This window comes from Pyxicephalus adspersus, chromosome 5 (assembly GCF_032062135.1).
Source record: "Pyxicephalus adspersus chromosome 5, UCB_Pads_2.0, whole genome shotgun sequence".
In the NCBI taxonomy this organism is placed as follows: domain Eukaryota; kingdom Metazoa; phylum Chordata; class Amphibia; order Anura; family Pyxicephalidae; genus Pyxicephalus; species Pyxicephalus adspersus.
In genome coordinates this window covers 35,216,872-35,242,045 of record NC_092862.1, presented here as the reverse complement: position 1 = coordinate 35,242,045, position 25,174 = coordinate 35,216,872, and the positions used below count along the sequence as shown (strand labels likewise).

At 36.7% G+C, this 25,174-nt stretch overlaps 1 protein-coding gene across 1 annotated transcript in view; it reads left to right on the top strand.

Moving 5' to 3' along the window:
- NKAIN3 (sodium/potassium transporting ATPase interacting 3) overlaps positions 1-12,002 on the top strand; it is a 276,351-nt gene extending 264,349 nt beyond the window's left edge. Inside the window, exon 6 of the mRNA XM_072411129.1 lies at positions 11,404-12,002. Coding sequence (XP_072267230.1) covers positions 11,404-11,417 — 14 coding nt within the window. The 3' untranslated portion in view covers positions 11,418-12,002. The remainder of the gene's footprint in view (positions 1-11,403) is intronic.
- The last annotated feature ends 13,172 nt before the right edge of the window (positions 12,003-25,174 follow it).

Here is a 25,174-nt window from a genome sequence, read left to right as displayed (position 1 = left end):
ATTCTAAGGGGTTTTTACTTTATGTAACTCCGGTCGAGACAAATAATATGTTATGAGCTCTGCTGGCAGTGAAACATGCTTTAAGTGTCTGCGTACACATAATGGGTTCTGTCTCATGTTATAACATTGGTTTTATTGTCACAAATTTTTTGTATTGTACACCTTAAAATCTTAATAAACATATTGAAATATAAAAAAGTTGGAAACACAAAACCATGTCAAAATAATAAATTAAATAAATAAATTTAAAATATTTTTTTTTTATTTTATATAAAAAAATAAATAAAAAAATAATATACTCATACTATTATATTGTACTGTAAAATAAATGTTCATGCAATACAATGTACTGCTTTTACACATATAAATCCACTGTATTGCATTCAATACAGTTATTTTGTATAGAATGCAATACTAATGGATTTAGAATTTCCCGCCCAGCCCCGCCGGCAACTTATGGATGTACCGATGTCACCGGGAACTTCCCAGTGACTCATCAGGTGCAGAAGATGCCGGAGGAAGAAGAAAGAAGACGTGAAGGAAGAGAGAAGATGTGAAAGACGGCGGATCAGGTAAGACCTGATCTACTATTTTTTCCCATAGGTTTACTTACCCCGAGCGTGACTCGGGTTACTGCTTTTTAGTCACACTCGGGGTTACTGCCCAGGAGGTTAATGGATCCTAACAAATCCTCCACATTAGGTACATGGCTGAAATGTTGTTAACCCCCCTAGCGTTCTAATTCTGTCCATATTTTCACACAAAAAGCGTTACATTTTTTTTTTGCATGGAAATTTATTTTACATTGTAGGCCTAAATCATTCTTAGGCATAAATTACTAAAATTTCTCCAGTATTTTTTAAATTTAATAATAAACTTTGAAAAAAAAACACAAAAATCAGTTAAAAAAAAAAAATAATAGTGAAATCTGTACTATAACTGTACAGTAGCATGTATAATATATATATATTATATATTATTATATTATTATATAATATATATAATTATTTATATTATATAAAGATTTCTTTGTATTGGACTCAATACAGGTATTTTGTATTGATTCCAATACAAAATTATTTGAATTTCTGCTCCTACCGCCCCCACACCGACGCATGTACCGACGTCACCGGGAAACCCCGGAGAATGCCTGTGCAGTCACCGCCTGAAGATCGAAGGAAGAAGACGTGTCCCAAGGTCCTGCAGGGACCAGCAGAACGCCGGGGGACGCTAACAGAACAAGGTAAGTGTTTTTTTTATGTTTTTAGCGACCCCGAGTGTGACAGGATTTCCGCTTTTAGCATTTAAAATCCACCCCAAGTCACACTCGGGAATGCCGCTAGGGGGGTTTAACACAATTCAATCTTTTTTATGGAATAAGGTTCTTGGGAATGTTATAAAGCAAATTATTTTCAACCCAAGCTTTTATCTTGCCCCAGCTCTCAGCACCAATTTATGGTTTCTGATAGCTGTGTTTGCACCCTTATCGGTCTTCAATATATACATATATATCGGTGCTATAATCTTTTTACCAGAAATGTAAAAGTGAATGCCAGAGTATTTAGGTGTTTTTCATCGTCTTTGCTTACAGGTGTTACATTATACCTGGTTAATATTGTAAAGTGCAAACTTGTAAATGGGTTCAACCACCAACATTAGGTACATTGAGATTCTGACTGTTACACACAGCAGCATTTTCCCAAAAGGCCTGCTGGGCAGTGGGGTCATCTGACTAGTCCAAAGTTTACTAAAACCGTAACCCATCCCATAGTTATTTTTCCAAAATGAGCCACAATTAGGGCAAAACACATTAAAGAGATAACAAAACTGTCTAGGGTTTGGTAAATAGTTGGTAAAGGGATCATTATAGTCTGAAAATATTTAAAAAGACAGTTTACTGGCTATTATATTTAAACCAACAGCGTTGATACTTTTTTAGTCAGTGTATACCAAAGTTTTTATTTAGTTTTTGTAAACTTGTTCTAGGTCAGTGGTTTAATTTATTCAACCACATACAGTCAGGCAAATGTAATTTCCATAGGATGAACATATTTCTTGATGTACAAGTTTTCCTTAAAACGGACCTAAACTCAAATATTTACTTTACAAAAAAGGGTAGCTAAAAAATTACCTTCTTTTTTTGGGGGGAGGGGGTTTAAAACCCTTTTTTTTAAAAGAAAAAAAAGAGCAAAGCCCCTCCCCTTTTTGTGATTATTACGGTGAATGAATGAATGGGAGTGCACAGCCTCCCAGGAAGCCATATCTGACTGTTCCTTCGCATGCTCAGAAGGAGCCTTTTCTGCAATGGGGGGAAAAAGGCAGAACCCACGCATGTACAGTGAGACTTTTTCCCCATCTATGTCTTCGGATCTCGCACCTGCACAGTGTGAAATCGAGTGACGTAAAAAAGAAGGAGGAAGGCCAAAAAAGATGGCGGTGCCCAACACTTCCTTCACACTGGGATAAAGTAGGATACCAGGACGACACAGAACCTGATCCAGAAAACCATCAAATGGATCGACAGATCTGCAAAGGTAAAGATGAGTGAGTTTTTTTTTTTCAGTTTGCTTCCACTGTAAGAGCAGGAACTTAATGCAACATGTTAGCCATTTTGCTCATTTACACTTTTGAACAATCCATTAATAAATATTTTCAAACAATAACTATTGTCATTCCTCTGTACATTGATTGTGGAAGTACATTAAAGTAGTGTATTTCCATTCCACCTGAAAAGAATATTTTTAGAATAGAAAATATTTGAATAGCATGTCCACACATCTGTAAAATTTCAGTTGGCCCTAGTTTTTTGCTTTTGGTAAAATGAAAAGAATGAAAATGTTTTGTTTCGCATTGCTCCAGCAGATTGCTCCATATGAAAACACTAACTTCCACTGGAAATTTGGTGCTTTGCCCTGTCCTCTCCCCCCTGTAAGCCTGCCCATGATATCGATGTACCAATATAGAAACTAAGATAGTAAAAGGAAGTGTGGAACTGTTGGAACCTACTGTGAAACCTTTGAAATAAGTTTCGGGTCTTTAGGAAACCCTGGATTTGATTACTATATCCATATCTCACAGTATATTAGTGTGATGGTCAGTGGGAACAATGCCTCTTACATTGCTGGCAAGTGGGTAGAATGTCACCCTTACAAATAGCCAAAAAGATTATTGGTGAAAGTTAGAGTAACCAGAGAGGCACAAACTGCTCAAGAACTCTTAGTGACCTCTATAGAGGCAGAGGCTTAGTAGCAAATTCAGCAACAGCCTAAATATTTAGTTATAATGAAGCTTTAGCATGCAACAATAACAGAGCCTGCAACAAAATAAAATATGAATTGCTGAGATCCTAATGTTATTTTTCCATGCAATGGGGTTGTATTTTTTCTTGCACCTTGTGCTTTACTTATCTCCAGCAGCCCTCATTGGATTCTGATAATGTTATTACCATGTCATCAGCAATAGGTGTCTCAAGCGCCAATGTGTCTTTCTTCTAACATTTACAGTTATTATCACTATTTTCAGTGTCCCAGGAAACACACTTTGACAAAAAAAAATCCAATAGTCTGGTTGATACATTCTCATTGTCCTCCTGTGGAGCTTACTCTAGCTGATGTTTTAACATGTTTGCTTATGATGACTATTAATCATATACAAGCATCACAGCAACCTCTCTCTAGCCGTATGTGAACAGTGTCTGTACCATTAAGCACACAGTGAGGTATTAATATGTATCTGGGGGGTTTAGAGGGTGGATATACTGCACAGAAGATAAAGAGTCATCTGTTCAATAGTAAGTACACCATAGCAGAGCAAGATTTTTAAGTACAGTTTTTCAGATTAAACCTCTCAAAAGAGCCCCACAGATGTGTACCACAGGGCCACATGCCTGACAGTGTATCTGACTCCACATCCACACCCAATCTACATCAGAGAGTTTATTACTGCTACAAAAGGGCCTCTAGTCCAATTAGCAAACCACACATCTCTCTCTCATCTTTATTCATAGGTGGAATAGTGGAGATACAACAGCATTTATACAAAAATGAAAGTCCCATATAGATCTGGCTTGTGCTTCCAAAGGCTAAGTCATAGCGATCTCTATGTCTTTACTACTAAGCCTTTGGTTAAAACATGTCAGATGACGCGGTCCCAGGCAGGGCTTTTGTTTTGTTGTCTAGAATAATAAATTATATTGAGTACTATCCTAAGGAGAAGCCCAGCTTGTGCACCTGATTCAGTCTCCAGAAAGTAGTCCAGCACAGGGCTTCAGAGTGACAAGTTGTAGTTGTAGAAAAAGTTGATACAGATAGGCAATCAAACCACCCATCTCTATCAAAGCTTTTAAGTTGGAAGTCATTGACTGCCAACATGAAAGCCACTCATTCATTCCACTCCAGGTTCTCTTTCCTTTCTGATTCTACTTTGTTACTAAATAACTATGTAATCAAAACTTCTATTTAGTGTTAACCCCTTCCTTTTTAAATGATCTGTTCTTCTTTAGACAGGTCATCTTTTATCATACAATTGAAATAAAGGGTGTTCACCTCAAGGGTTTCCTAAAAAGCAAGTCTTTTACTGTAACAATTCACTTTTGATGGAACAAATTTGTGCTCATGTCGAAGTTCAAACATTTTTCTTGCATTACCAACCATAGCTACAAATACACTCTATCTCATGGGTCCTTGGTTTGCATTCTACTTTACTTTTTTCTTTTCTCCATCAGTGAATTATCTTTATATCCCAAGGGTGACATGGCCAGCACTGCAAAGTAAACACATGGTTGTACATTTTCTTTTTCTTCACAGAGCACAAGCTGTTGCTTCTTACTATTTGGTGCACATACAGAACTCCTCTACCTGTCCTTGTGTCCTTCCCTCCTTATTAGAGAATACATTTTCCCAAATTAGAAGCTGTAGAAATGGTACTTAGGGACAGAGAAAAAAAATGTTTCCTAAATAAACCGTAACATATAATGATGTTTACCTTTTGTTCCTTTGAAAAAATGTATGAGCTATAAATTATACATTTCAAAGGAAAACTTACCAAAAGAACAGCAGGTTCTAACCTTGAAGCTGGCTATACACAGGAATCAGACTCAAACTCAAAACATTTAGGTTTAGTCATACACAATAATGATCAAATATTTACAACCCAGCTATTGAACATTCCTACTTATCTTTTAGATTATGTGTGGTGTGTTAGAAATGAACAAGTGATGACCTTATTCAACAGCCTTTGTGCCTACCTAATATATTAGCAGATATTCAGATACTCGAGTCGTTCATGCCTAATGATGGGCAGAAAGACCAAAATGGCTCAGCTCATTGAAAATATGTAGAAAAGATTCACATATTCATAGAAACTAGAATGCACTACATTGTTTTCTGCTACTGAAACTGAAATGCTTGGTTGGCAGAGACTGATATGGTTTCAGAACCAATAATTCAACTATATATCCCACTGTCACTGATATGATCATAAAAGCTACCAATTGCCTAGCAATATTATAGCTGGCAAAGTTAAGTCTGCACAGAAATCACATAGAATTTGTATAGCAACAAGAGTGCACATTACTTTAGATTGGACAACTGCCAAATGTTCTTCACAGGCAGTAGAAACAAGAATAAACACCGTATGTCATATGGAATACCTCATGGCAACTGAGCAAGATATTCTGTATTCTTCCACCATTCTTGGATGTATAGTTTAATTCGGGTGATATCCAGAACCTACTACTCTAGTACTCCTCTGCCTCCTGTACATTTACTTTTTCAGTCATTTGTTTATGGGTATTGGTGATGATTTTACTATCCATGCCTATTTTGTACATTTAAAAATTTAGGCTGGCTAAAGAATTCTAAAAGTCTATTTAAAATTGGAAAGTCAATAAAGACTGTTTATTGAATTTTTTGTTGAATTCCAACTTAAAACAAAGCCACGACATTGCTCTAGTCTAGTCAAGGCCCCATTGTAGGACCCATTGTGGTTACGCTATTTTCTTTGAAACATCAATATTTTCTTTTCTAGAATGAATCTCTGTCATGTAGCGCTTAGTTGATGGGTCTGGCCATAGTTTGAATGTTTGAAGCATTTTTATTTGGATTCTGTAAAGACACTGCTAGATAATAATTCACTAAAACTAAATAGAGAAAAGTCACCTCCAAGTAAGGTGAGAAAACAGTTGGGATTTTAATGACAATAACCTATATGTATTCCTGTCCTCTACTTATGTTGTGTTGGGATGTAACAATTCTACTAATAAATTATGTATAAATTGATGGGGTAAATTTTTCCACTGTACATAATTCACAAAATCCAAATTTTCCAACTTGGGTTTGCAAGATTCTACTGCATGCATGGGTTAGTGGTATAGGATTATTATGGGATCATGGCATAGCATTGCTACACTATTAACTCACCACAGCCAGTTCATACATTGGCATGAAAAATGTTTTATTTCCACTTGGCATAATAAAGATAACAATAACACATTTCACACGATTTTAGTATATTAGCCTAGCTCTAGAATTACATGGCAGGCTTTCAATATTTCATTATGTTTTGAATGAAGGTATACAGAGCCCTGTAAAATATTCTTTGGTCCCATGTTTCTTTAGATTGTAGCTCACAGTCATTTTCTAGATGAAAGGCTGAAAAATTGCAAGAAGTTATTATAGCTTCCCTACAGTTTTCATGCTAGAAGATGTATCTGGTACCACGGGCAAAACAAATTTCTCAAGTGAATCAATAAATCAGTAAAAGTCCTTCACAGCATAATGTCCTAAAACAAGTGCATAAATCTGAGCAGACATTGGTAGGGTTACTTCTCTGTGGCTCAGTATATAGCAGAACTCGTTAGATGCATGTCTATTTACAGACACTTAATTAATAGGATAAGTATGTGTATTATTTGCTGTGTTTTTCATGTGCACCTGAAAGCAAATACTAGAATAGCAAAAATATTCTCATAAGTTGTGTGCTAATGCTCTGTTGTTTTCATCAGGCCAATACCTTATCCGATGGTACATTGTCAGATCTTCCTCCATAGTACTCCATACTAGTCTAAATACTCTTTCCTGACTCTGGCAGCTGATTGGTCCTTTTATTGAAATACCGGTATAGCAAATAAACTTGCTTCATGCTTCTAATATAAATAGGTATCATTAGACAGTTGCAGTATATCAGAAGCATATACCTTTATGTTTGCATGCTCCTAAAAGCAGCAATGACTGGTTGCCTGTCCAGACTATAAGGGGAACTGAACTTGTTGTGTTTAATTTAAAAGTTATTAAAAGTAGCTATTTTTGTTGAAAATGTTTGCCTTAAAATGTTTATTAGATCAGGCTTCTCCCCTGTTGTAGTGCATTCCAGTGCTGCAGAACGGGCAGGATAGGCATCAGTGGATTAAACTGTTCACCTTGTGCAGATTGGGCACTGGGCATTTACCTGTGTGAATGCCCCATCTCACTATGCACATGTGTGGGATCAGGCACATGTCACCAAGGGAGGAAAGAAGAGAAGAAGATGAAGGATCAAGATCGTATGTGAGGCAGGGAACTGTAGATACGAAGGTGACAAAATGCTATTCCCTGGGGATATGGGTATGTTTATAAAAGCCTACAAACAGCTATTAGATGGCCGTATATTTTACTCATGCTCTCAATGCAAGTTAGCGCATGTCTCCTTTACTGCTACCTCTGCGCAAGCATTTATGCATTGTAACAGTACATAAAGGGAAAATGTGGAGGCTATAAATTTATACAAATACCAGCCATTTTTTTAGGTACACAGGGATAGTATCGGGTTGGACCCCATTTTATTTTCAGAACTGCTGCATTTCTTTATGGCATAGCTTCTACAAGGTGCTGAAAACATTCTTGAAGGATTTAGGTCCATATTAACATTGTGCTGTTTCGCAATACCACTTTATGCATTGACATACCTCCTAGACCCAGTGCTAGCAGTTAATATACCCACATGCCATCACCACATACCATCACCAGCCTGTCAACTTTTCCAAAAACACAGAAGATGGATCCAATGTGATTTTACTTTCAAAAGGGCAGTACTTTAGATACAATACAGTCTTGTAAGTATCCCCTACACCATTATGCTACCACCACTAGCTGGAATTGTTGATAAAAGGCAGGATAAATCAAAATGCTTTCACTTTGTCAATGGCAAATTCTGACCCAACTATATAAATGTTGCAGCAGAAATCAAGACTCATCAGATTTTGCAGCATTTTTTCCAACTTTCTTTTGTCCAATTTTGGTGAGCCAGTGGAAATTTTAGTGTCAGGTGCCTGTACTTGGCTAACAGGAGTGGCACCCAGTGTGGTCTCCTGTTGCTAAAGTCAATCTGCTTCAAGGTTTGAGGTATTGTGCATTCTGAGATGCTCTTCTGTGTATCTCAGGTGTATTAGGAGACTATCAACTCAAGCCAGACCTGTCATTCTGCTCTGCCTTAGGCATCAGGGTTGCATTTTCCCCCAGAGAACTGCTGCTCACTGGATTTTTACCTTTTTTGACCTATTCTGTGTAAACCCTAGAGATAGTTCTGTGTGTAAAATCCCATCAGATCAGCAGTTTTCAAAGTACTTTGACCAGCGTGCCTAGCGCCAATAACCATCTTACATTTAAAGTAAATTATACGATCTTTCTTACCCCTTCTGATTCTTGGTTTGAACATCAGCAGGTCATCTTGACCACATAACTAAATGCATTAAGTTGCTGCCATGTGTCTGTTGGCTGACTAGATATTGGCGTTACAAGCAACTAAAAAGGTATACCTAATAAAATATCTAGGTCTGTATGTTACCACATAGATAATCCACAGAGAACTCATTAAATGAATGGACTGAAGGGGAATGGACTCCAGAATTTCCCCACATCTATTCTTGAGGACCTAGCAAAATTAATTTTTAAAGGAATGCACCATTTCCAACATCTAGCCTAAACAAAGCTAGAACAAACTTCATAGTGGTATTTGAGGACTAGGTTAAAAAGAGTAATACTAAGGTGACATGCTACCTGATTATTGTGAACTTTGTGTATGAGTTGACTTTGCAACAATTCAAGTGTGACTCTTCATTCTCCCATACACAACATAGGACAATATAGCGCAAATATTTTCTAAAACTTTTATGCATGGTCGTTGGATCTACCTGTAGTGGGCATCAATAAATTGTAGAATATAATAGACATATTCACCCCTGGTCTTTTAAAACAGCTTCCACATCAATCACAAGTTAACGTGTACTTGAGCTTACGTAATAAAAGTGCTTTTAAGGTATTATAGGAAACTGAAACCTATACCCATGGTGGCTGGGTTTATGGTAGGGTAAACTGGACCCAGGAGCCCTCTTTCTTCAGGCCTTCAACTGACAGAATGGCATGGGTGCAGACGCCTGGAATAGTTCCTATTTGGGGCCCCCACTTCAAATTTGTCCAATTTTATCCCATTTTATCTAAAACAATTCCTGAAACCCGTAATGCTACGGTGCTTAAAGTCATAATTCTGCTCGCCTCTTTGAAGGGAGATCTGCTGAGTAAAACCAATTGCATTCGTACCCAGCCAATATGACATACTGTGCCTATGCCGTACTAAGTGATTATTATTATTATTATTATACAGTATTTATATAGCGCCATCATATTACGCAGCGCTGTACAGAGTCCATAGTTGTGTCACTAACTGTCCCTCAAAGGAGCTCACAATCTAATGTCCCTACTATAGTCATATGTCATTAATGTAGTCTAGGTCAATTTAAGGGGGAAGCCAATGAACCTAACTGCATGTTTTTGGGATGTGGGAGGAAACCGGAGCACCCGGAGGAAACCCACGCAGACACAGGGAGAACCTGCAAACTCCATGCAGATAGTCCTGGCTGGGATTCGAACCTAGGACCTAGCGCTGCAAAGGCCAGAGTGCTAACCCCTGAGCCACCGTGCTGATTAGAATTATAATTGCAGGAGCCCACAATAACTTTGAACACCTTGTCCTGAACATTGTATACAATTTCTGGCACTTGTTTGTATTAAAAATTGTCTGATTTAGATTTGCTCTTAAATTGTTTGCTCTGCTTGATACAGCCATTTAACACCTAATGCCAAAATTATTCTAGGTTATTATAAATACAAAGTAGCAGCCAAAAGTATTAGTTAATTAGTTTAAACCTTGTTGAGAAGACTGCATAATTGTTCTCTTCTGCTTGCTGGGCACTCTGCATTAAATGCATTATCTAACCAAATCTGGCACTGGTCCCTTGCTTCTTTTGTGCAGCCTGTACAGCAGAGCTCAAAGTAGGGGAGTAAAAAGCAATGCACACAGGTAGTCAGGTATGCCAGGTGCCTGCTAATAGGAGGAAGAGGGAGCAGACTGATATATGAAGTCATCTTTAGACAGCATGATGGCTTAGAGGTTAGCACTCTTGGTCAGCGCTAGGTCACAGGTTTGAATCTCGGCTAGGTCACTATCTGCATGGAGTTTGCAGGTTCTCCCTGTGTTTGTATGGGTGTCCTCCCACATCCCAAAAACTTGCCGTTAGGTAATTGGCTTCCCCCAAACTGACTTTGAGCTGTGGTAATGAAGTAAAACCATGGTAGGGAGATTATATTGTGAGCCCCTTTGAGGGACAGCTGGTGATATGACTATGGACTTCGTATAGTGCTGTGTAATATGTCAGCACTGGATAATATAAATCATATTGCCTTTTTTCTTTTCCTTGGATTGGGGTAGGAAGGGGACTAGTAACCCATAGTGAAACAGAGAAAAATCAGATCACTTTTGTGAGTTGTTTGCCTGATGTCCAGCTAATATTTTCTGATGGTAAAGGAGGAGTGGTAATATTTCTGCTCAGTGGCAGCTACAACCCAGAATCACTGTCAGTAATCTAAGACGTATTCTTTACATATTCCTATGATGACAATATCATCAAGTTCAACCATGAGGGAAATAAACATATCCCGGATATAAAACCCTATAAGACATAGTTGGTCCAGAGGAAGGCAAAAAAACAACCCCGGATACAATTTGCTCCAACAGGGGAAAAAATTCCTTACTGGTTCCATGAGGCAATCGGATATTCCCTGGATCAATGGTCACTGTTATCTTTACTTTAAAACTTTAATACCCAGTTATATTCTGTGCTTCTAGAAAAACATCCAGCTTTTTCTTAAAGAAATCTATAGTAATTGCTGGAACTACTTCCTGAGGGAGCCGATTCCACATTTTCACAGACCTTACAGTGAAGAATCCCTTCCTTATCCTTATCTATACATTGGAAATTATTATGAAACATCATTAAAACCTACAGGGATAAAACATTTAACAGTTGAGTATTAGCTGAAAATGTTTCAATGTTTCTGATTTAATGCACACAATCTTTTTTTTTCTCATCAGGTCGGCATAAATAAATCTTCAGAGAACCATCCAATCCGATTCTGCAATATAAAAGAACTGACTACAGCGGAGAAGGCACCGTGGATGAATCATTACCAGTTTTTCATAGTTTGTGGGAACATTTTATGCAGGAGACTGACTTTGAATATGACAACTCTTATTGTCTTTATTAAGTGAATTCTGTTTTGAAGTATCATTTCAGTTCAATGGACAGTGGGAAACACTTGTACATTTTCTTTCTATTGTTCTTTTTTTAACATGTAGCATGAAACAAGTGGAAATGTGTTTTTTGGTATGGATGGCGGATTTTCCTTCCTCTACAGACATACAAATACAACGTGAAACAAGAGTGTATTCAATTTATTATTATTTCTGATTTTGACATGAAGGAAGATGTATGCTTCCAGAATGTAAAATAGATCAAAGTAAAAAAAAAATCTAGTGTACTGTAGACAACTGCGCAGAGTATACATATGAGTTTCTGTGTGCAGAGTCAAGTGGTGAGTTTTATTTTTTACACAGGTATACATGTTGGCTTTTAATAATTTATCACCTGTGAAATATACATATCTGTAGATAATAAAACAATTTCAAATTCATCAGGCTTTCACAGTTCCTTTTTTTGTGGGAAATAATTATATACAATTACTTCTGGAAAATATCTACACTACAAAAGATAAGTTCCTGCTATAGAGAACATAGAATAGGGTCACATGGAAAAACAGATCTGCCCTTAATGAAATGTGTAATTAAAATAGCAATATGGTAATAAACAACACAAAAGGACTCTGCTGTGTTATATAAATAAAATATAAGACAATATGTAAAGATGTATATTATGTAAAGACAAGAATGTTTGTTTTCTGGATATAAAAAATGGTACCATCTGTCAATTTTTTATTGCATTTTAAGTACATTTACCCCTTTTATTTTTCCTGGTGACTATTGTTACTAAGGAAGTGAGGGAAAATCCAACATTTTGTGGACCTTTTATACTTTTTTTTCCAACATTCACCTAATTTTTATCTAAAATGTATACAATTTTCACATTCATTCATTATGTTAGGTAGGTTTTTCACACATTTTTTCACATGTGTCAATGTTTGGTAAACATTGGGCCTGATTTATTAAAGCTCTTTGAGGCTGGGGAAGATACGCTTTCATGACTGAAGCTGGGTGATCCAGCAAACCTGTAATGGATCTGGGCCAGGAATAAAAAAAATTTCAGAAATCCATGCCAGGTTTGCTGGATCACCAGGTTTCACCCAGGGTAGTCTATCTTCCTCAGAGCTTTAATAAATCAGGTCCTATGTGTGGAAGCAGTGGTTCACAAACTTCTTGATAATCGGAGAGCATGTTGGACCTCTGCAGAAAGATCAATGTTTATCCACAGAGAGCAAGGGTCCCACTTTGCAGTATATTGGCAGTACACAGGCTTTTCTATTTGGAATGTGGTTGGTTTGAAAAGATTGACTGATGTTGAAAAACTTTTACTGCATTTGGAATGTATTTATCAGATTTATTATGTTGGTTCAACTGGGTGGGCTTAAATATAACCTGTCCCCAGCAGTGTTACAATTACAAGGTAAAGTGAACCTACATTGACTTTGTTCTCCTGCTGTTTTATCACTGGGTGCAAATAAAAATACATAGTAGTTCCTGGTATGGGGAAGATAACACTCACTACCCGTCCACTTATATAACAACAATGGTGCTTGAGAATTGGATACTTAGGTAACAAAACCAGATAGAACATGGGTAGATGTACTTGAAAGGAACTATCTAGAGATGGGTGAATGTACTTAAAGGTAAAAACGTGGGATAGACAAATGTACTTTTTTTAAACTCTGAAATTTCACTTTACATAAAAGGGTAGACCCTTTTATGTAAAGTAAAAATTCTGTTGCTTTTTTTTTCAAAGGCAACACCACCTAATTCTTGATTGCCTAGGTGATTGAGAATGAAAGGGATCGCAAAGCATCTCAGGCATGCGCAGAAGGAGCCTTTTTCGATTAAACAAAAAAATTTGCTTATCTCACGCATGCGCAGTAAGATCGGCAAATTTTTTTCATCCTACGTCCCCTGATCTCGCGCCTGGTGTAGGTGACGTAGGAATAAGAACCAGGCAGAAGAGCAGAAGATAGCAGTGCCCGGATCGCCGGTTTCGGGACGAATGCCGGGATGTAGGACACCCCTGGAGCGATTGGACTGCACTACTGGATTAAAGCTAGGTGCATTTTTTAATTTTTTGCCGTTTACAGTTTAGTTCCTCTTTAACATACCAGCTTGTTAAACCTATCCTTCGAAAAAAACACCTCCCATTAGTCTGCTCCATTCACTGGTGGCATCCTGCACTGCATTCACATTCACACATTATGAATTGTGAAAGCACATTACAGGATATATGTTATTAATAATATTAATAATAAGGAGTATTTATATAGGTTTATAGGAAACGTATATCTATTAACACTGAACACAGTGTACTGTACTCCTCAGTATGTTTACCAATCTCTAGTTTACCTTTCAAGCACTTTAAAGAGCATTTACCTGTTTCTTGTTTTTACCTTTTTCAGTACATTTGCACACCTCTAGTTATTTCCTTTCAAGCACATTTGGTTCAATCAAACTAGTGTTACATTGCCTACAGAGGAATGTTATGTTCACCCATGAAATACAGGTTAACTAATGTAAATTACGTTTCGCACAGACAATACATTTCTATGGTTGTTATTTGTGTTGTACTAAGATTATTGAACCATATGGACAGAAAACTGTTACTATACACCTTAATGCAAAGTGTGAATAAACATTATCTCATCAAGTGTTAGGTTTATATAGGCCAGGTTCATTACAAGTCTATGTAATACAATTCTTAGCAAAACAGATTTATTATAAATAAATATATATTAGGAATAAAAAAACTTTTTAAAAACAAACACATCACATTTTGTTTGTGGAAACAATCCACTTCTTCAGGAGGAGCTGCAAATCATATATACATTTGTATTCGTCAACAATTAATAATATAAATAACAATAAAAAAACAAAATATACAACAAAAAAATATTTTAAAAATCTATTAAACTTACATTTCAAAGTATAATAATAATAATCAAGTCAGGTCTATGTAATACAACAGAAGGATCCTTGTATTGTTGATATACAGATTACCAGATATACAGATATCTTAGATATTGTTTAGGAAATTAGAACCAATAATGCTCATAGAGCTCCATTACATGACAAATGCTAAGATCAATCAAATGTCATTCCTGTAAAGAAAAGTAAATCCAATGGTCCTGATTTAATAAAGCTCTCCAAGACTGGAGAAGAGAGAATTTCAAAGGAGAACTTGGGTGATCCAACAAACCTGAAATGGACTGAAAACATTTGTCATCTAATAGCACATGGTAATTAGAAAATGAATTCCCAGTTTGCTGGATCACCCAGGATCTCCCATAATAGTCTATCTTCTCCAGCATTGGAGAGCTTTAATAATTTAGGGCCAACGACTCTCACATGTTAGCATGTTCAGGGAAATCCTGATGCAGCAATCAATGAGCCCCCTCCTATTCTCCAACCCCCTGGATTGGTGTCAGTAAAATAGATCAAACCACCACATTTCTCCCAATGTATATAATAATGTTGAAGACTGTAGTAATATAGATAATTGGAGTCTGATAGGTTTTTTTTTTTTGTGCCTGGCCTATTTCTGGAAATTTGTAGTTATTTATAAAGATGTTTTCTTTCTCTGGGTTATAAAGTATGGCTTTTTGAAGATTTTGTAAAATTGTAATGCATGTGACTGCAGTAGTGTGATAATTAGATTAGAATACAGCAACACAGAAACATATACACACTGAACAAAATCAGCTTTGATAAAGACGTTGTTAGCGATGCTTTTGCTTTAGCAACTCTTTCTTCTCAGCAACATGTTATTGGATTTTCTCAGCCAATCTAAATAATTGATACTTATGGTATGCTATGCAGTAAATGGTAATACATTGTGTATGTGGATGAGGCTGCATTGCCCCCTGGTGTCCTGTGTGATCATTACATGTCAGTAGGACTAATGGAAGACTGTCAAATTTACAGTCCATGCCAGCAAGGCCATTTAGGAAATACAAATCACACACAGGGCTGTAATGTACGGCACTTGTGAGCCAGTATAATGACACCTTGTTAAACAGCAAATGCTCTAGTATTCACCATCTGACCTTATCTGAACCCAACATGCGTGTATTTTCTTGGATTTTTTTGGTTTGTTTTTTTGTTTTATTATTGGATCAAAACGTGTTTTAATGCATTTGGATAATAAGGTACAGTAATGAGCTAGGCAAAAAATATTGGAAGCTAGCTGGCTATAAAAAAGGGCAGCAAATGTGTACCCCCCGCACCTGGCCTTCCCGAAACAGTGTTTGTGTAATAGGTGTTTGTGGGGCCCCCAGCCCATGGCTTGTCACTTGGATGGTTGTAGAGGTTTATTGGGAGAGAGGGATTGCCCCCAGATAGCTGCTTCCTCACCCAGGGTAATTAATAACACTTAATGTAGAATTTATGACATTATACCTTATAAAAAAATATTTTTGCATTAAAAAACACAACACATGCTTACCGAAGATTTTGTTTAAACCCATTTAAGTCCCTAGAAGTAATCCAAGGTCGATCACATCATCCAGCATTAAAATCCTTTGCTAAATGACAGATACTTTGTGCTGGAAATCCCTTTGTTTTTCTTTTTCTGTAAAATCTGCTACATTAAAAATGTGTTCCGTTTTCGATAAAAAAATTTGAAAAAAATACTTTTTAATGCTATGTGTACTGTCACTATTTCTAGAAATAAGTAACCCCTTTCTGTGGTATGTATATTCCCCTGTACCTTTGTTAGGGCACAGCTAACTGGGGGCTTATAATGAAGAAGGCTTTACAATTCCAAATAAACAGCCATTTTGGGAACAGGTTATGGGAAACTTAGGAAGAGAGTCAAATTTTCCCCTTTTTCCAGGCTACTCAGGCTTGATACATGGGACACAATAGTTTGAAGGGTAAAGGTTAAACCATTTTCTTTTTTTAAAAAAAGGCATATATATATATATATATATATAAGGCATCTGAAAAACCATATTGTTATGTGTATTGGTTCACAATGTTCCCCTCCTAATTGTTTCCATAAAATAGGTTGACCCAGTGTTGAGCTGAGAATTGAATAAAAGTTTACGCAATTTAAAAAAGAGTGCACATTAACCATCCCTGTTCTGATCCAATATTTAAATGTAGAATTAATGAAAACGCTATGCTTTTTAAACTGCTTAAACATTTTCTTTTGGACCATGTTCCCACAAGTTTCTCTAACCTCAATTTGGTGACAATACCATTACACTACAACATTTATCCAGGTAATATATATTCTAGGTTAGTGATTTAGCAAATACTAAGAGCTGGGCAATTATTAGCACCCCTTAATTCAACTGTCAGTGAAAAAACTAATACAAGGAAAAATAAATGTACCAGAATACCAGCAAGCTTATTGATGCCCACTATAGAAGCCAGCTCTGACCTGGTCTCCATAGACCATCCCAGTCTATAGCTGAACCACGGCAATAAAACTAGCCTGTGCACCACAAATCACAGCTTAACACATGTGGTTTTGCCTTATTACATGCCTAGTCTGATCCCTGACAGTTATAAAAAAACTGGATCCCAGCATGGTACTACATGTCATGCTCAGTGCAGGTATGAAATGAATTCAGCCTGCCATCCAGATTGAGTACAACATAATCTCACTGATACTAAAACAAGACCTTTTTTGCATCATGATAATTCATCTCCCCCCACCATCCTTTGTATTACATCCTAAATGCTTCAATTTAGGTCTATTCTGGTTGGATTGGTTGTGTGGGCGAGGAAGGAGAATGGTATGGTGCATGCTACAAACCTGCCATACTACTTATATTTCCTAAAGAATAATTTGAATTAAATTGTATGCATCTGCAAAGCTTTTAGAAAATAGAATGTTTAATAAAAACATGAAAGCCTCTTCAAAATAAAGAAAAAGAGAGTGAAAGTTGTCTTGCTCACCTAGGTGTACCTATTGGAAGATTTACTTTTTTGGCAATAATTCAACATTTTTTCCCCATACTTTTTGTTTTGATGGCAATAGGCCAAATTCCCCTGGCAGGGACACAAACAGCTATGGCAACCAGCAAAGAGTCTAACTCTTCCAAATTAATTCCAGAACTTAAAGGCATTGGGCCTGATTTATTAAAGCTCTCCAAGACTAGAGAAGATAGACTATCATGGCTGAACCTGGGTATTGTAGATCCAGCAAACCTGGAATGGATCTGGTGCAGGGTTGAAAACATTTACTAACTAGGAGCAAAGTATTATTAGGAAATCCATTCTAGATTTGCTGGGTATATGATAGTCTATCTTCTTCAGTCTTCAGTCAGGAGAGCTTTATTAAATCTTTCCCATTGACTTTACATTCACTAGAAGCTGGTTATATATAGGTACATATGTCCTCCCACATGAGGTAGAACTGGGTTCAAGTGAAGGGCCAGAGTTGGTTTTGCTTCACATATTTTATTGTCCTTTCCTGAGCCCTATCTAATGTTGGTTTTGCTGAAAATTTAAACATAGCTGCAGGCAAGTGGAAGTCCTTGCTGTTTGCACTCCATGATGTTTGGATAATTGTATTGTTGCATTGGCAGCACTGTCAGTGTTCATATCACATTATGACAATTTGTAGCAATATGATGAAGCATAAAAACTGTGTTATAATGTTCAAGCAAATTAATATGTAACAAAAAAAGCAAAGCTGAAAATGAGCTAAAACAAAAAGCAGCAACCTGAATGAACTAACTGCTTGTCTTCAAAGGAGCCGAAATCTTCAAATGTCACCTAAGGCTAATTTATAGACTTTTTAATTTTTTATTCATTAAACATGTAAAAGATATCAGCAGGAGGTAAATAACATTATCAGTATGTGTGGATGTCTGAAAAACCTAGTTTCTATAGTAAATGTACTGTGTGATTTTTTACGTAAATGTTCATTCCATACCTAGACACTGAACACTTCTTTGCTGTACTATACAGTTATTCTACATTACTCGTTCCCTGTGTATGGGCTCTCACTGATTTATATGTAGATGTTTATTTGCAATTCCATTCTCCTGGCATAGTTACTAGTAAATAAACACAATTTAAAAGAATAAAAAAAAACCAATGTAAAAAAAGGAGGTAAAAGTTTCTTGGCAGAAAGGACCTGCAAATCAAAACCCCACTCCTGGTGGCCTCATTTTTTTGGTGCATGCTCCACCAAATGTGGAACCTGGCTCTGTTTCCTGAGCATGTGCGGTAATTGCAGCACTAATGGCTGATGAATATGGCAGTGGACTTGGAAGACAGTGACCATGGTGGCTTTGGCAAATGAATCGGTTGCAACAGATTGCTGTGTTATCACTGCAGGACACTTAGAAATAGGTAGGGTATGCCATAATCAGCAAGTATACAGTGCAAGTACACTGAGCCCCTGAGAGCCCTTTATAGTGAATATCACAGGTCAACAAAAACATTGTTTTTATAATCATCAGAAACCACAAAAAACTTTTCTAAATCAGTTTTTCGATCAGATTTCAGATCTGTTTTCAGTTTTATTTCAATAAAGCTCTGCGTGTGTAAAGGTTTCTGTTTCTGAATCTTCATCGGCCAAGTAGTCAGGATCAGATGATTCGGGGTTGTAACTGGCTGCAATTCCAGCGCATTCCTCATCACCTTCTACAGAAGCAAGTCCATCATGTGGCGGTACTGGAACTGGCAATGAATCATCATGGGGAACAGGCCTATTTGCAGAATCGAGGCTGGGATGTACAATTTTGTGCTTAGTTATACCTGAGAATCCACTTTTGTTGACGCTGCAAAAAATAGCAGTCGATTAGATGGTCTCGCAGTTCTCTCCACACCATCGGGATTGCAAATGGCATTGCTGCTTTACGCCGATTTAGCCAGTCATGCAGTCTGTTGGAACAACTGCTACAGATGACATGTGGAGCCCAAGATTTATCCTGGTCACCAAGTGGAAAGCTGAAATATAATTTGTATATCTTTTTAAGTTCTGTGGTAATCTGGCAACGTTGTGCTTTTGCCATGAATGAACCACATACGTGACAGAAACTGTCTGGATCATTAAGGCAATTTCTAGGCATGATGACAAATGAAATCAATCGCAGTTAGTGCGGTCTCTAACCTTAAAAAAAGAAAAATGCCATTAAATGTTGTAATATGTTAAGGCTATTTATAACAAATTTCACACAATATATATTTAGCTGCATCACAAAAACTAGACGTGCTAGAGAAAAACTGATTTGAATTCTGCATAAAAAATACTACAAAGCCCACATACAATTATATCTGATGAAAATGACATGTTGACCTGTGTAATCTACGCATCCCTCAATTTATTGGAAAACCAAACTTTTGAATGCACAAGCATGTGAAAATGTTAAAGTCACATTACATTTAAATAGTAATTAATTAAAATAAGTGCAGTCTGAAACTTTTTCATTAAAGTCAATATTTACTCAAGATCCAATTGTGCCAGCTTTAGTGAGCACACAGAGCAGAGGAATCAGAAAGAACAGAAAAAATCCTGCTGATCTGCTTAGAATGCATTCAGATCCAAAATCCTAGTGGTCGGAAAACACAAAGGATTTTTATGGACTTAATGATATCAGCTTGTTTTTTAGTAATACTAAAACCCTCCCTTATATTTTTCTATAAGAATTATGTTTCTGTAGTTTCTAGATAACAACTGGGAGGGATAATTATGTCATTAGGCTCCTCGCAAAAGAAGTATGCACAAGGACAATTCTGAATTTCTCAAATTTCTATTTTATTTTCTTTGTACTTATTGAACAGATATCATTAATCATTTCCTACTGTATATTTAGCAGGACAAAATGAAGCAATTACCAGAAATTCAGTATTAGGCTTTTACATACACCTGCTCATAAAAGAGTTATGATTATAATAATAATATTAATAATGTTATTATTATTAATATTAATACTAATAATAATAATAAACAGTAACTATATAGTGCCAACATTTTACACAGTGCTGTACATTAAATAAGGAAGAAGAATAGGGATCCTGCTATAGACAAGTGATCAGAGTTTGTTAAACTCTTCCTTTCTTCATCCACTCTTCCTTTTTTTCATCCTATTAATCTTTAACTTTGTTATAGTTACAGAGTCATTGTAACCACTAAAGTACAGTGTTCAGTAAAAAAAACTTTACGTTGTTTAGAAAGGGTTAAATGTTTGTTTGGATTGTCTTGGAGTGATATATATATATTTCGTCTATTTAGTCAGAAAATTTGAATTTTTAAAGCAAATCTATGCAAATTTTTAACGCTATACTATTACAGTGTAATTTGGATTGACCATCTCTATAAATAGTATTTTTACTCACCTTCCCCCATGCCTATTCTTTCACCACAATCAGGAGAATTGGTCTTAGTGGTGGAGGACATATGTGCCTGTTTATGGAACAAGGACTGGTTGCATGGAGGTGAAGCCAATGGGGGAGATTGGAATAAGCTAAGTACTATTTACATCACCTTTAGACATAAAAAAGCATTTAACACTTGGAGTGTGTAGGAAGGGAACATTTTTGTGGACCTAGGGTTCAACTTTTAAGTTCCCACTTTACCAGTGATATGTTCACATTTTTACAGTAAATGTAATGATGTCTAACACACCTGGATGAGTATTCTTATTAAAAAATGACATGAGATATTCTTATTCAGTTGGCTGAATTCAATTAAATTTCAAATTTACAGTCACTTTGTTAAAATGGAAAGTGTTAGCCTTCATGTTAAATTTCATGAATTGAGCCTTATGTGTAAAGTACAGAACTCAGAAGATCAGTATTACAGATTTATCATTACAGGTACACCTTGTAAATATCTAGATCTTGTTTCTTCAGCCAATTTGAGCAATCTAATTCTATGGAATTATTCAATGTCCCAGCTTAGAAGATTCTGGTGTATAAAGCTTTTATTTTAACTCTTTTCATTTCATGGTAATACAATCTTCTTTTTGTTCCCTTTAAACAGCCATATGAAGCTGAACAGCTTGCTTTTTACCCATGGATGAGCTCCAAATATTCATCTGTGATTGTTGGTATATGAATACGCTTTGGCTGGGTATAATTTATCTTACAAAATTTGAACTGATTAATTTTTCATTGAAATATAATTCTAATATAGAATATATTATTTATTTTAATAGCAGGCCAATCCTCAGGCACCTGTAGAGTGATGTACAAATATCAGATGGTTCTCACCCAAGATGACAAAAATCTGACATGTACAGAAGTCCTTCAACCAATCAGTCCATTTGACCAATCAGGAATGACCTCTGTGCCCACCTATGAAGGCGAACACAGCAGGGTGCTGCTTGCTCATCCTCCCCTCTCCAGTGTACAGAGCTCATTTCTTCATTTGTCACTGCAATTGACCATGAAAAATCCAGCAACAATCTTACATCCATCTGGTGTCTATAGGAGGCTTTACACTACTAAATCCGTCATTCTTCAATATAACCAGCAAAAGCACACAATAATGCCTTTGTTCAGTGCATTTTAGGGAATAATCTGCCATAGTACTCAAAGCATTCAAAGATCCTCAATATCAAATGGTAGATTTAAAGCTTCAAAACTGGAGAGGAATGACTCTCATAGGAGAACCCGGGTGATCCAGCAAACCTGGAATGGATTTCCTAAATCTTATGTTATTAGTTGGCAAATATTTTTAATGCTGGACTAGATCCATTCCAGGTTTGCTGGATCACTCAAGTTCTCCCATGATACACTATCTTCTCTATTCCTGGAGAGTTTTAATAAATCGGGCCCATTGTCACAACTTCAGCTAACATGTTTTAGGTTTAGTTTTCCCTTGAAAAAAAAGTTTATTGAATAAAAACACACCTGTTGTTTTTTTATACATAATTTGTTACAAATCCTATAATTTACAGTGTGTGTGTGTGTTTTTAAATAAATTTTACATTTATTAAAATTCTACTAGCGCATACAACCTACCTGAAGTTTTTTTTTTTTTAAATGCAAATTGTCAGCTTTAAAAATTGTTAACGTCTGATTTGTGCTTGAATTTGACCATTCAGCAATAAAGTAGAACATTTAGAGGCTTATGTGGTTTGGTTTGGATTTCAGCATTTTACTTGACCAGAAAATAGAAGTCCTAGCTGAAAGACCAAAACCCAGCAGCAGATGGCGCTTTAGGACATTAGAATAAAACCTTCAGCTGTGAAGCTCTCAGAATGTACCTGCACAATGAGGGCAGCAGGAAAATCTTCATCACCATACAAGAATAGGGTTGAACAAAGCAAAAATGTGTTTTGCTGGGAGGTGAGGTTATTACTTATCATCCAGTATGATGTATGCTTTATATGTATGTGAGATATACCATTGATATATACAGGACATATAAAAAGTTACAGATAATGAGGCTAATCTACTAAAGGAAGTTGTGAGCAACAAGTGAAAAGTATTTCGCCCACAGGGGAGAGTGAGATTTATAGTCAAGACTAGTACGCATATAAAGAATTAACAGTAAGTACAGGTAGTCCCCGGGTTACATACGATATAGGGACTGTAGGTTTGTACTTAAACTGAATTTGTATGTAAGTCGGAACAAGTACATAAATTTAATAAATGCAATTAGGGCAGATGTTTGTCTCACATTTTATTAGGCAGTGTGGTGTCAATCACTGTGAGTTAATTACAAACAAAGCAGGAAAAAAAGTTTTATGGAGCATGGACATTTATTAACTTCTGGAGCAAGCTGTGCTTTGATATGAAAAAATAAAGAACTGCAGAGTTTGTCTTCGTCATTTAAGAGTTACAAGAGATTGCAGATGAGCTCAGTCTCAGCTGTTTAGCAAAAGAATTTTTTTCTGCAAGTCATGCAAACTACCCCCTCCCCCCCACAGGAGTGAGCAGGGAAGCTCCGTCTGTATCTAGGAGTTGTCCGTATGTCAGATGTCCTTAACACAGGGACTACCTGTATATCAAAAATAATTTTGATACTTTTCTGTATAAGTTATTTATGATCATTTACTTTTAATATACTTGGTATTTCTTTATATGTGTACTAGTCTTGTCTATAAGTCTCATTCCCCCTGAAAAAGCCCTATGGGCGAAATGCATTGGGTCACAAGACCACAAGAATCTTCTGCACTGTTGGTTATCCTTCCTTCTCCGTGACCAGGGAAGCTTTGAAATAGTAAGAAGTTACAGTTCCGGTCTAACGCCCTCTGGCCTATCCCGCTTCGGTAGTTCCTAACACTCCGGAGCCAGATAGGCCAGGGGGCGTTAGGCCGGAACAAACTACCGGCTAGGTCGTATTTGACCTAAAGGCCCTGATTTAGTGTATAGGACTGTGTAGAGTTTCTTAGACGCTTACCACCTGGAAGTGCAACCTTCATAAGTGGAGATAAGGATTTCAATACTTGACAAAATAATCCTGTAACAAGGTATATCAAAACTTCCCTAGTCACGGAGAAAGAAGGATAACCAACGGTGCAGAAGATTCTTTTGGTCTTGTGACCCGATGTGTTTCGCCCATATGGCTTTTTCAGGGTGGAATGAGACTTATAGTCAAGAGCTGCCGGAGCTCCGGTGCCACCCCCTTGCAGTTATTCCCCTATTTACAGAGGTCGGCTTTAATACTTCCGCCGCCGTGGTAAATAGGGAAAGCTTCCTGAAGGTAAATCCCTCTCCTACGCAATGCATACAGAGGAGAGGGATTTCACTTCAGCAGGCGTTCCCTGGTGGTGGGTGAAGCCAATAGGGCGGGTCTGGCCTAGTGTGCTCCCCCCCACCACATAAATTGGCCTAGTGGCCATAAAACTTTGCCGACCCCTGCACTAAATGGAAATAGGGCATGGATCATTTACTTAATTGATCTGTGTGATCATGATTTTGTATGTATTCACTTTGTTTATCAAATTACCTTGTTATATATGTTTCCAGTTAAATCCCCTGCTGCTTCCTCTTCTCTTCTTTAAGTTACTTATTACATCTGTTGATTGAAGGATTGAAGTTTAGTAATGATTTATGTATTTTGTTATATCTAGAATTGTTTTATCACTGTTTATAGTGTATAATGAACATATGAATTACAGATTTGGGCCTGCGAGTCTTATTCCTTTGGGATTCTCTCCTTGTATACATGTACTGTATTTTGTCAAGCATAGCAAGATTTTTTATCTATCTGAAATTCCATTAGATACAGAAAGTTGGTTTATTCTCTTGGCACACCACTAAATGGCACTGTGTCCTCGTGTAACATGTAAAACAATCTCTTGCTGCCTGAGACATAGTTTGACTTTGCTACATATTTTATACAAGGACACAGCGCCATATGATGACGGCAATGAACACAAAAGATCATTTAAGAGCTAGTGACTGATCATAAACAACTCAAAAGTAATAAATATTTATAATAACCTGCAAAATGGGGAAAAAAATAAACTTGTGATTTTAGGTTTTTCTCTAAACATTTTAAAAACACACACCATGGATGTATGTATTACTATTTTTTTTTAGCATTCCTGTTACTTACTGTTTTGAAAGTTGGCAGTGATGGCCACATGTGGTAAGTTTATACTTGAGTCATTGTAAATTTTTGTTTTTCAAGTAAAATTAGTTAGGTTTTAGGTAGTTTTTGAATCCAATACCCTGTATA